At 36.1% G+C, this 12626-nt stretch overlaps 1 protein-coding gene across 6 annotated transcripts in view; it reads right to left on the bottom strand.

Annotated features, from left to right (window-relative positions):
- Positions 1 to 3057, bottom strand: part of brip1 (BRCA1 interacting helicase 1) — an 85408-nt gene extending 82351 nt beyond the window's left edge. For 4 of the 6 annotated variants that reach the window (XR_010906750.1, XM_067450573.1, XM_067450569.1 and 1 more), the window contains exons 1-3: positions 2908 to 3057; positions 2442 to 2564; positions 2165 to 2276 (exon numbers count right to left, since the gene is read on the bottom strand). Coding sequence is in view for 5 of the 6 variants with exons in the window: in XM_067450573.1 (XP_067306674.1) it covers positions 2165 to 2276; positions 2442 to 2564; positions 2908 to 2964 (292 nt within the window). In the remaining variant the exon portion in view is untranslated. Of the gene's footprint in view, positions 1 to 2164; positions 2277 to 2441; positions 2569 to 2719; positions 2816 to 2907 lie in introns of those variants that run through there. The other 2 variants (XM_067450571.1, XM_067450572.1) reach the window with 2 other exon arrangements.
- Positions 3058 to 12626: the final 9569 nt, after the last annotated feature.

Genomic DNA, 12626 nt, shown 5'->3' with positions numbered 1-12626 from the left:
GTATGGGATTTTAAAATTCCATACTTTCCAGGCTCCAAAGCTAGCTATGTATAATTTTTTTCAGACCACATTTAACAAAAATGGTTCATACTGCATTATTTTCAGTATTATATTTTGTGTATAGTCATCTGTAAATATTATTTATTTTCTCTTTTTTGCCTTAGTTTTCTCAAAGTGATAACATGCACTTGCATGATGAACCTTAAAAGCTTTAAAGCTACACTGTGTGATATTTTCCCCCATCTAGTGGTGAAGAGGTATATGACCATCCAGTGAATAATAGTTTCTGTTCCTCTCAATTCTGATTTTGTTTTAACTCCTACGGTGGCCGATTTAGTCCAAGATTAACATGGCAATCCCCCTCTTCACATTCAACACGGTGCCACGAGTGTTAAAACGCGAAAGGCAAAGCTTGAATTTACGGGTATGTCCCTCTTTGGCTGATGGAGGGCCAACATGGCGACCGGCATTCGAACCCCTCACCCGTATGTATTTTCAATGGCATATTATAAACTTACGAGAATAACGTATATTTACTTCTTTCAAGTAATAAAGTAATGAGCACATATATTTTTGAAAGAACTACGTGTTTTTAGCTAAAAGTAAACAAAAAAAGTTACACAGTGTAGCTTTAACCTGCATATATTCACCTTTGACACATTAGTTGAGACAGGGGTAGCTGCAGCTTTGAGTAATGGGCGTGGCAAGAGGTAGGGGCGTGGTGAGATGTTTTTTATTGCTCAAAGGAGCTTCCTCCTGGCGACTGTGTTGGCCAATCAGCAGTAACCATAGTTTTACTATAGTATGAATCAGTGGAGGAATGAGTTTTGACTGAGAACACAAGCCTTTGATGACACATTAAACTGATGTTTTAAAAAACTTAATTGCAAAAATGACTATTTAATAAATGTTTTTTGGATAAAATGTTGTTTGTTTTGCTTACGTGATTAAAGTCACTTAAACAAAGTTTATTAAACCGGTTTTACTTCATTTAATATTATATGGTGAGGGTTTGATCAAGCACATATATGTATGCCTTTATACAGAAAAACATTTGCTGTACTATTATTATAAAAATAACATTACTTTTAGTTTTTATGTACTTTAAATGAAAATACAAAATTAGTACGACTTTAATAGTGTCAGGAGACATGTATATCTTTAAAATAATAATTTGTTTTTAAATTATTTTTTACTTTATTATTTAGTTCAAGTACAGACATTTCAAGTATAATACAATAAAAACGATGAATACAAAGCATTGTAAATACAGCTCAAAATCTGTAAATGAGAGAATAACAATAACAAGTATAAAATAAATAATACAAATAAATACAAATATCTTTGTGATCTCATGCTTGAAAATGTTTCAAAGTATACTGTGAGATCAGTCTTATAAAAGGTAATATAGGAAGGGTTCTTTTATTTGTGTCATGCATATAAAACTTTGGCAAAATAATTTAATTATATCATTTTGTTTTTCAGAAAAATATGGGTTTTGGAAACAAAGTAAAATGTCATGAGGTTCTAAATTCTAATACTAGGAATTTTTATTTTAGGAATATCTATTTTAAAGTCAGTCCAAAAGGAAATAGAGAAGGGCAATACAAAAATAAATGTTTAATTTATTCAAGTGATGTGTTAAAAAAAGTGCATTTATCACAAACAGTATGAATATTTTTGAATGATTGATCCTAAAAAAAAGTCGCGGTGGTGATGACGGCACGTAACCCGCGCCATACAGAAGGTTTCGAAGGTAACATACTTTTGAATGTATTCTTAATATCATTATTGTTTTTTTTTACAGTGAAAGAAATGTATTTTGTCTTGTAAAATTATAGTGATTCAGTTTATGGCTCGCTTTTATGCGGATCAGGAAGCTTTTTGCGTCCTGGTCATAGACTGTAAAAAGACCTCACGGCACGCCCCATACCTCGCGCGGCACGCCCCAATCCTTTCCGACCTCATGGCACGCCCAATGCTCCAGTCTGCAGCTACCTCTACTTGCATTAGTTTGATACTGTAAATGTGGTTTGATGTTGCATGATCACCAAACAGCAAAGCACAGTGATCCAAATGATAGTCCTTAGTCAGTGTAGATGCCAGAAAGATTGACAGAAAGTTAAAAAACATTACAACACATTGAAAAGATTTCTGTGCTTACCAAACTGTGCTTGCTGCCATGCAAGGGCCGAACAAAGCAAAGCAAGACTCTTCCCACTGCCAGTAGGACTCTCCAATAGACAGTGCTTCCCATTGTTTAGTCCACGAATGATCTAAGAGAGATTAAAAATATGTTTAAAAACATGAAAATTACAGACATATTAATCAAAAGTAAAGAGGCTATTTTATGTTACAAATGATAAAGGATTACATATACGGTCATTCAGTGTAAAACACATGAACATATCTGTCACTAGACTCAACAAAACAGAGCTTACTGAATTCATCATGGCCAGCTGAGAGGGATACGCTTTGCAAGGGAAGTTTATGTTCACCCCTCCTATAGTGTAGTTTACTGGCGCTGCAGCCATTCTGTGTTTCTCTATGTCCAGTGGAAGCCACTGTCTGAGGACAAACATTACAGCTTCATGATACTAGAAAATTGTTTTTATTTGACAGTTTGACAGCTCAACTCCACCTATCAAAGCATATTGTGGATAAACACTAAATTTACACAACATTTGCCTAACATCTTCTATCTATAAAATCTATTTACCTTCATTATACGAGTAATGCTTTAAAACGACACTTGTCCTGACTGATAATATATCTAAAACAAGACATGATTCAATCGCCAACAAAAGAATAAACGACTGTTTTATTATAAAATACTGAACTGTCTGCGTAGCAAGATAGTTTGTCATATTATTATTGAATGGAAATAACACACGTTACTTGGTTTACCTCAGGAGTAATGTAAATCAGAGGAATAACAGATTGATTACTTCGAAACGAAAACATTCATTTTGACGGATGAAAAATAACCGTGTAAAGTTAGCTAAACAAAATGAGGCAAGAAAATGAAACTCCCGCGCTGCAGCAAAACACAAGACGTCCCTACGTCATCAACGTGACGTCCACGGTCAAAATAAAAGTCACTCTCCTTTTATTTTTTTCTCTCTCAGAAATAAATATAAAATATTTTACAATATCATTGACTTTTTATATCTTACATGTTTTAATAATTAAATTCTTCTGAAACTCCATATGAACCGCTGAAAAAAGAAAGAATATAAGACATAAAAATATATAATAAATATATAATAAAAATATAATAATGCAATGAAAAACTAAACAATGTGAAATATATCTCTAAACTCATACATTACTCATGCAGTTTATGTTATAATGGCATTGAAAAGATTTTCAGTAATTGTTCTACTGTAAATATGCAAAAATAATTAGAATTGACAGAACTTATAAAAGGGAAACACAGTCTAAAAGGCAATTTTACAATTTGTTGGAAGATATAACTTACTTTATTATTATTCAATTATAAATATAACTAGTATATAAATATAAATAAAATTAAAGTAAGGTTTCCAGACCTTTTTTATTTTATAAATATCTTTTTATTTTTCAAAATAAAAGTAATTCTAATTAACAAACGTTTCAGTTAAACGTCAAGGAAGATCTGTGTGTTTATTCTTGTGCACTTAAAACTAACCGAACTTAACGTTAAGTGTGACGACAAGTATATCTGGATTAATCATTAATAATTAATTCGTGCAAACAAAAAAGTATTTCGTAAATACAACAGGCGGCACTGATACAGGTGAGATGGGCACCACAGAGTTATCACAAACAGATCTTGTTTTTATTAAAACACTGATAATGTAGTACTTGGGCAAAGAAGATTAAAAAGCTCGAGAATAATTTTTAGTAGGATTTTGAAACCTCTTTTCGAGGTTTTTATCTTGGGGTTCTCTCCGTCATTAAATAGGCCTATAGGCCCTCTTCAACCGCATCATTAGATACAAAAATAATAATGTCTGAGTTTTATCAAATATGGACAAATCTTACTTAATTTCAATGAATAAACAAATTAATGTGTGACGTTAAGTAATACGGTGTCGCCAAATAAGCAGCAGCTTTTTGTTTATGATGTAGTGGTGCTGCTATAGCTGTTAATAAAGTCCTCTGTAAGTGTGACAAATTGTTAAATATCAAGGTGATGGTGACATTATATATATATATATATATATATATATATATATATATATATATATATATATATATATATATATATATATATATATATATATATATTTACGTGCTTCCGGGTGAAGCAAAATTTATATTTTTCCTGGTTTATAAAATGTTTGACAGTGCTGACATTATTTTCTTAAGTTAAATATAGCCTATATTTGAACTCTATATAAAATTGTGGAATTATGATCTGAGGTCAGGTGGAATCAGGGAAAACAATGTCTTGTAATAACAGTGTTTTTCAGCAGGAGTCTGGATGGCACCAACTAATAAGGATGAGGCAGGATTATGCTGAAGCGTCATGCACAATCTGTGATTATGGTGATCCCAAGATGCTTGGTGATGTAATTGCACCTTGAAAATGTGCCCGTAATCCCAGGATTAGCATTATTAACATGCTCAGAGTGCCGTAAACCTCATTTCCATATCGCTCAGCATTTCAGATGTGATATTTCTGCAGGTTTGGTGTTCAGAGAAAATGAGAGGTTTAATTCTCAAGACTTATTTTGTGCATGTTTGACAGTATGCAGCAGTATATGCATGTTGGGCTGGGGCATTACATAAAAAAGCAGCATGTGCAAATCCCAACAGTTAAAACAAAGAATTTCGCTAGAATCTCTTGACCTAATGACATAACACATGCCATAACCCTCACTTTGAGCTTGAGATGTATTATGTTTCTACTCCAGATTTAATATAATTGATATGACAAATATAACACTCAGACTAATTTGTATGTGCAGGTGTGTATTTAAGAGAAGAGGCTGATGGGAATATAGTGATTCTATCTTCACCCCAGCTGGACCGATGGGAACTCATGACCTACATATAGCAAGCTGTCAACTCAACAATATCACCTTCATCCTCTGTCAGCAGGTACATGACTAAAGGCTCCACCAGTTGATGTTGTGGTATCACCTAAGATACATAATAATAATGCAGATAATTTGCTTTATTTGTTAACATCCATTAGAGTAGAGCAGTTGTGCAACTTGTGTTGATATCCAAGGTGATTGGTGTGTGCGCGCCTTTGTTTTAGCACTGCAGTAAGAATTGATCTGCAATGTTCATTGAAATCTGCTCACTGTTTTTGCTATGGCATATTACATTTCTTCACGTCAATGTTGCGTTAATTCGTTTTCGATGTAATCCGTATTTTTAAATGAGCAGTTTTATTATATATATATATATATATATATATATATATATATATATATATATATATATATATATATATATATATATATATATATATATATATATAAATACAAATATGTATATATAAAATACAAATATATGTAGTTTGACACCATAGGAAGATTGTCTGGATTATGTAATTTGAAGTGCTTCATGGGTTGTGTTGCTTTTTTGACTTTCTGATTGGTGTCATTTTCTGTACAGCATCATGGGTAATGTAGTTTTCATTGGAAATTCTGTTCAATTTTAAAAATAAGTTGGAATCACGCAGGCTGATGGCTTTTTACTTCCATTGCACTTTTCCTTTTTTTTTTTACAACTGACTCTTTGCAGATGTTGTCTTTGTGTTAGATAACTAATATGCAGACATTTGAATTATTGTTTTGTTTCTGATACAATAACTCAAATAATAATAGCTTACAGTAAAAATATATGCACTATAACATTTTTCTTAATACACAAATAATTTATATGCAAAAAACATATTAACATTTTTGAATAAATGTACTTTTGCACACTGCTGTTTCCTGTTACACACACTGTGGTCTTTGTTGGATGCTATTATGTAGACACCAGCCAAATGGTCCCAATTATTAAGTTTCATTCGATTAAGTAGAAAAGTTTGACTATCTGTAAAAAAATGTATTTAATGTAAAAAGATTGTCTGGTTATTATACTGTTGCTACATGACTACTGCTATCACCGTTTTTGGCTATACTACTTGTCACCTGGTATGGGTTGAGCTCACAACACAGTAGCTTATATAGCAAAGCTCAAGCATAGAGTTGGAGAAGTGTAATATATGGGACAGGATTATAGAAAACCCACATAATTCACTGTTGTAGAAACACACATTCCTTCATCCAGGACCCCATTTTATATACAGTTTTGCCTCAGTACAGTTTCTATCCCAGACATTCTCAACTAACTGGTTCTGCTCATTGCACTCTGTGCAATACATTATAAATAGTCAATCTCTCCCACTATTATATATTAAATACTAGTGTTTATAATACAGTAAAAACCAATATTGCAACAAAAAAACATACAATTTAAAATAACTGTTTTCTATTTTAATATATTTTAAAATGTAATTTATGCCTTTGATGGAAAAGGTTCGATTTAGCAGTTTTCATTAAAGATAATATTTTTTGGAAACTTGGGGGGAAAAAAACTGTATTCTTTGATGAAGAGATTGTTCAAAAGAACAGCATTTATTTAAAATCTTTAAATAAATCTTTTGTGACATTATAAGTGTCTTTACTGTCACTTTTGATCAATTTAATGTTGAATAAAAGCATGAATGATTAATTATACCCCAGACCTTTGAATGGTACTATACCTGCAGTCAGATACTGGTACACATTGCAGCAAAGGTGTCTGTCTTGTTCACTTGTTTTGAAACCTCTCTCTTTGACCACAGGATGGCAGTATGATGTCAGGACTAGTCCTAGAGCTTCCTTCTTTGTTCTCTTGCCAACACATGTTGTGCTGTTTTTCTATAATTACTAAGAACAGAAAAAAATGTTTCCTCGGGTTAAAATAAATAGCCTTTCACAGTTAATTTAATTGACTTTTTGCACATAACCGAGGTAATTCTGTCTCTGCCTCTGTCACAAACAGGAATAACAGTGCAAATGGTAGCCAAACAGACGTATACACTGTCAGTGAGTTTGTCAGACAAACTGCAGTTTTGTGGCCTAAATGTGGCACTTATTTTATCACAATGATATCGTTTTGCAAATAAATGTATTTCCTACAGAAATAGGAAGTAGGTAGTTGGCACTCATGCACACATTTTCCTGAGACCCAGTCAGGCTGTTAAGAATGGCATATTTGAGCCGTACAGCAAGGCTTTCTCCGCTTGCTCGCTCACTCTCTCTGAATATCCTCATCTAGTGTCACTACAGCGGCATGGTGTAAATTGAGGTCACAGTCACGCTTTGTTTTGTATGCTGCTCAGACTAACTTCTTAATCATCTGCCCCCCTCTCTCACACACACACATTCACAGCCGTCTTGTGGCAGTGTGTTTATCTGAGGCGCTGCTTTTGGTGACAGCGAGTGCTGTGTCCCTGCCGGCCCAGGGCAGGTACCCCATGCTGACGTGTTTAATTGTGTGCGTTCCCTGTCCGCTATGACAAGTACACGTTCGCATTGTGCCAAGAGAACAAGGGCAGACTCGCCAACATGTGCTACTATGTTCTGTCACATTATTAGGTGGTCCGAAAGAACTGGGCACAACTGACCATACCAAAGAAATGGCTTGAGTCATACAGTCATACAGTTGTGGAAAACGTCCAATTAAATATGCTTCCTCTTGATATGTAACATGTTTCCAGTCATTCTTTTTTTCAGTTCTTAGCTCCTGAGATGGAGTGTCTCATCTGTTTGGATAAGAGAAAGTTGTTGATATGGTTTCTTTTTCCATATTTATTTTTATTTAATTTTATTTTATTATTTTAATTACATTTTTAGTGTATACTGTTATTATTATTATTTTTATTATTAGTTTCACATTTGTATGGATCCAGTTGTATAAAAATCACCATTATGTTAATGAACTCTTAAGAACTATTTTTCCCAAGTAGCAGTTAGTCTTAGTCTTAATTTTCAGATTAAAATTAGTCTACCTCTACTTTTTATGGACTTCCGGGTCCAAATTTTTTGTTCAAATCACGGCAAACGCAAACAACAAACGGTGGTATTATACACTCATGGTGTGCTGTAATACTACCAAAAATCATGATCCTGAACTTTATCTCCACACTGAAATCTCAACTGGCCAAACAGTGATTCATCTTTTATGAATTGTTAAAATATTGGTGTGAGATATGAAGTGTAAACCATTTTTGATGGTTTATGAAGTGTAAAACCAAGTTTTTTGAAGAGTTCGTTAGAGTTTTTAAAAGCTTAGCTTAAATGTGTGATATAAATAAATAGTGCTCATTAACCACTGAGACTCTCAATGAAAACGAGTAGAGGCTTGGACCCATAGACAGTAAAAGAAATGGACAGAGCGATCCCATTGACTTCAACGGTGGAAAATTAGGTCAATCAAGAGGCACTCACTTCCTGATGGCTGAGCGAACTGCGCCGGCTCAGACTGAGCTTGACGACGTAGATGTGACGTGAGCAACCTGTCTGACAGTTGTAGGTCTTCTAGTAGTTTTGGAAAGTAAAATCTGTATCACGTTGTTTAAATATTTTCTCCTGTTGCTTTTGGCTCACTATCGGCTTCTCCCCATTCTTCTACCTTGATTTTATCAGACTTTGTCTCCACGTCCCCCCGACTGTCTCATAGACAGTAAAAGATTGTTTCTGAGCGTCTCCTCCTGTCTATACGGTAATTTCTCAACTGTGCGAAAGAGTCGCGTTGGTTATGACGCAATCGTTAGCCTATTTTTCCAAAAACAGCTTCTACGGGGAGATAGTGTAAGATACAAGGTAATGGAGCCTTTTATGCATTGTCGTGTTTCTTTAGAAATAAACAAGGGACAAATGGAGTCTTTAAACGCCACAGATGTAAAGTTATTCACTGTCAAAGTGACTCAAAAAATGAATGGGAGTCAATGGGATGCTAACAGCAGGTGATGGCTTGGTTAGCAATGGCCGCCCCCTATGGGTGGAAGGCTTTCCGAGTGCTAGATTACCCCCTTGCTTGGACCCCAAAACACATTCCTATCATGATTTAACAGGTGGGTTCTCTTTATAATGACACCTAGTGGTGTGGATGCAGAAGCTATGGTTATAAGTGAAGTATTTATAATAATCCCAAATTAATTGTAAAAACATATGCGCTACTGTTCCAAAGTTTGGTATCAGTAAGAGAAAAAAATATCAGCAAGAAAAAACTATTTCAAATATATGCTATCTATTTTCTATTCATCAGAACAAATGTATCATGGTTTCCATAAAAATCAGCAGCACAGCCGTTTTTAAAATTGCTAATAAAAATAAATGTTTCTTAAGCACCAAATCAGCAGTAGAATGACCAAAAGCATAGTTTGAGTCATACTGTTATTTGTGGAAAATTTTCAATTACATATGCTCTATTTATAGCATCATATAATCTGTTGATCTTTTTCCAGTCCCAAGCACCTGAGCCAGAGTCTCGGATCTGTTTGGAGGATGAGGACTTCTGTAGATGAGAGAAAGTTGGGTTGTGTTTGGGTTCCTCTCCTCTCATCTCCTCTCCTCTCCTTCTGTTTGGGATGGTAAATAAGGTTGGGTGTGTGAGAATCTCATTACCAGGACACAAAGCGGCATTTCCTCTGAGGATTGAGTGAGGGAGTAAAGGAGGGAGGAAGGGAGGGGGCGAGCGGGGCGAACGGCCAGGCTCAATCACGACCACGCTGATGGGGAGGGAGAAGGAGGCAGCTGGGTTCCCGCTCAGGCCTTCAATTTCCTCCACAGTCCAGCCACTCAAGTGTGTAATTACTATGGGGTGTCATGAAGGTGCGATTCCTTCTCCTTGTAACACTCACCCCCCTTCTCCCCCCCCCCCCCAATGGCTCTCAGCTCCCCACGTTCCCTGCACTCACCCTCAGTAACACCCCCATCTCATTTCTGCCCCAGGTGAGGGCACTAGATCCAAATATGTCTGGTGTTTAGATAGACATCCCAAAGCACACCCTCTCCATATGTCATGGCAGCACGGCCCCCATCCAGCTGGTTAGCAATGCACTTTCACTTACAATTTGTTTATTTGTCACAATTTGCCAGTTTTCTGTGTGGCTGCTTGTGGTTACAAGACGTCTAAACTTTGCATCAAGCAATAAGTGCTTTACCATCATTAGGTGGAATGGCTATGAATAAAATGTGCCGCTCTGTACCGATCTGACTTTGTTGATACAGTTATGTTTTAATTTATCCATAGTCAATATTTTATTTTCCTTTTTTATTTTATTTTTAGTATATAATATAAATGAATTTGATTAGTTTCAAACAAATATTAGCTAGCTACCAGCAGTAGCTGATTTTTTTTTTTCTTTTCAAAAATGTTTTTTGAATCCGTTTAAAGGGGTGGTTTCATGTTTTTTTTCTAGGCTTGGTTGTGTTTATGGGGCGCAGTATAACATGTCTTAATACTTCTTTTTTTTACGCCGTATTTTTCTTATATTTGATCTTTATTTCCACACTGCTGTCTCCACTGTCCTTTGAACGGCTTGTTTGCTTCCTGCTTCTATGAAGCCCATCCCTCCGAAAAACGCAATGGTCTTAGATTGGTTAGATGGCCAAATTTTCATGTATTTTTATTGGCTGAAGTGCCAAGCACAGGTTGTCTGGAAATGCCACGGCCCTTACCATTACAGGCAGAAGTCTGGGGCAGTGTTTATGTTAATAGCAAGGGTTTATGATGTCACCAATCCGGGAAGAAGCTTGTTGTAGTCCAAACCGGATGTTTTTGTAGGCAAAAAAGTGAAATTGCATGCAACCACCCCTTTAAAAGCATACATTATACAGTCACTAAACATGCCTTAGAGAAAAACACAACTGGTGTGCATCTTAAGTCAAAACAAATACATTTTTTTTTTTTTTTAGATATGCCAGCCTTAGTTGCTTTCAGTTAAAACGTGCATTTTAGTCTAGGACTAGCTTAAGCCTTGTCTGTGAAACTGGGGGATAATGTATTATGCATATATATATATATATATATATATATATATATATATATATATATATATATATATATATATATATATATGTATACACACACATTTGTCTGTTTATTTATATGTCAGCAGGGGAAATAAAATGACACTCTCTAATACAAAACAAGCTGATTGGACTAACACAAACTGCCCATTTTGGATTGTCTTTTTGTGATCACCAGGTAGTTCCCAGAAGTCCTCTGACTCGCCACACTTGCTCCCCAAAATTCATGCCAGGTTGACATGCTCAGGCAGGCATACACACACATTGTCTCAATGCAGCCTCTCCAGTGTGAGGCAGCAGACTGGCACCGGTGTGCGTTGGTTTGTGTGTGTGAGAGAGAGAGAGAGAGAGAGAGAGAGAGAGAAAAAAAGAGCTTGTTTGAGTTTCTTTGTGCATTGCGGCTGGCTCTGGTGCTTTGAAGCTGCTCAATGACCGCACAAGGCCGTCTCTCAGTGGGAGGCGGTGAGCGATGCACGTTTGTCATTTGTATACAGCTGTTTCTTTCATCTGGTCCTCCTCCCTCACTCTTGTAGCCCCCCACCCCAACATGCGCCATCCTACTCTCCCTAGTCTCCACCTAGCTGCCTGCCCTTTTGCAACTGCGGCGGCATTTACTGACAAAGACCAGAGTGATCATCAGTTTACTGATAAACACGCTAAACACATAAACACGGCTAGCCTCTGCTCCCTGGCTGCCTTGTACCCAGCATGCAAGGCATGGACAGATATGGTGTTTGAGGTGGGGGTTGTTTGAGGAGCTTTCTCACTATCAGCCTCAAATGCTCTGGCCCAACTCTCAGTGAGAAACAGGATGCAGGTGCTCTGTAGCTGGTGTCAATTGCTGCTAATTGGTGCAGCAGTGCATAAATAGTAAATAAGAGGACATTATTGTGTCTGGGTGCAGCATTGTGTTAAAGTTTCAGTTAGGGTGTCTGTTTGCACATTTCTGGCACTGATTGTATGACCTCATAGTCATACCTGTCGTTGCCTTGGTGCTTGGTTCTTGCTTTTAGCCATTTTTTGTCAAGGATAGTTAAAGAGATTGCCAGCTATGCAACTACCACGTTGATGCTTCAAAAAGTTCACAAAGAGATTGTAAAACTAATCCATATTGATTCACATATAAACATTCATCAACTCGCACATCAATTGTGGTAAATGGAAGATCAAGCATGCTTGCTTGACATGCGAGAACCAATAAAGTTCATTATTGTGTGTTACACAGCATGTTTGAGCTTTTGCAAGTACAAATGAAGTTCATTATTGTGTGTTACACAGCACGTTTGAGCTTTTGCAAGAACAAATGAAGTTCTTTATTGTGTGTTACGCAGCACGTTTGAGCTTTTGCCAGAACCAATGAAGTTCGGTTGAGCCTCTTATGTTTGCTGGTCAGTGTTTATATGTGAATAAAAGCCTAAATTGAATCTGTTCATCATATAAAGGGGTTGTGTCCTTTCAGGAAATTTGGACGAACCCGCTTGATGCATAAGGATCAGTTTTACCATCTCTCTAGGAAGCTTCAAAGTGGTAGTTGCGTAGCTGGACCGAAAGCTCTCAGAT

The sequence above is a fragment of the Pseudorasbora parva genome, chromosome 8 (genome assembly GCF_024679245.1).
Source record: "Pseudorasbora parva isolate DD20220531a chromosome 8, ASM2467924v1, whole genome shotgun sequence".
NCBI lineage: Eukaryota > Metazoa > Chordata > Actinopteri > Cypriniformes > Gobionidae > Pseudorasbora > Pseudorasbora parva.
This window is presented reverse-complemented; position numbering and strand designations above follow the sequence as displayed.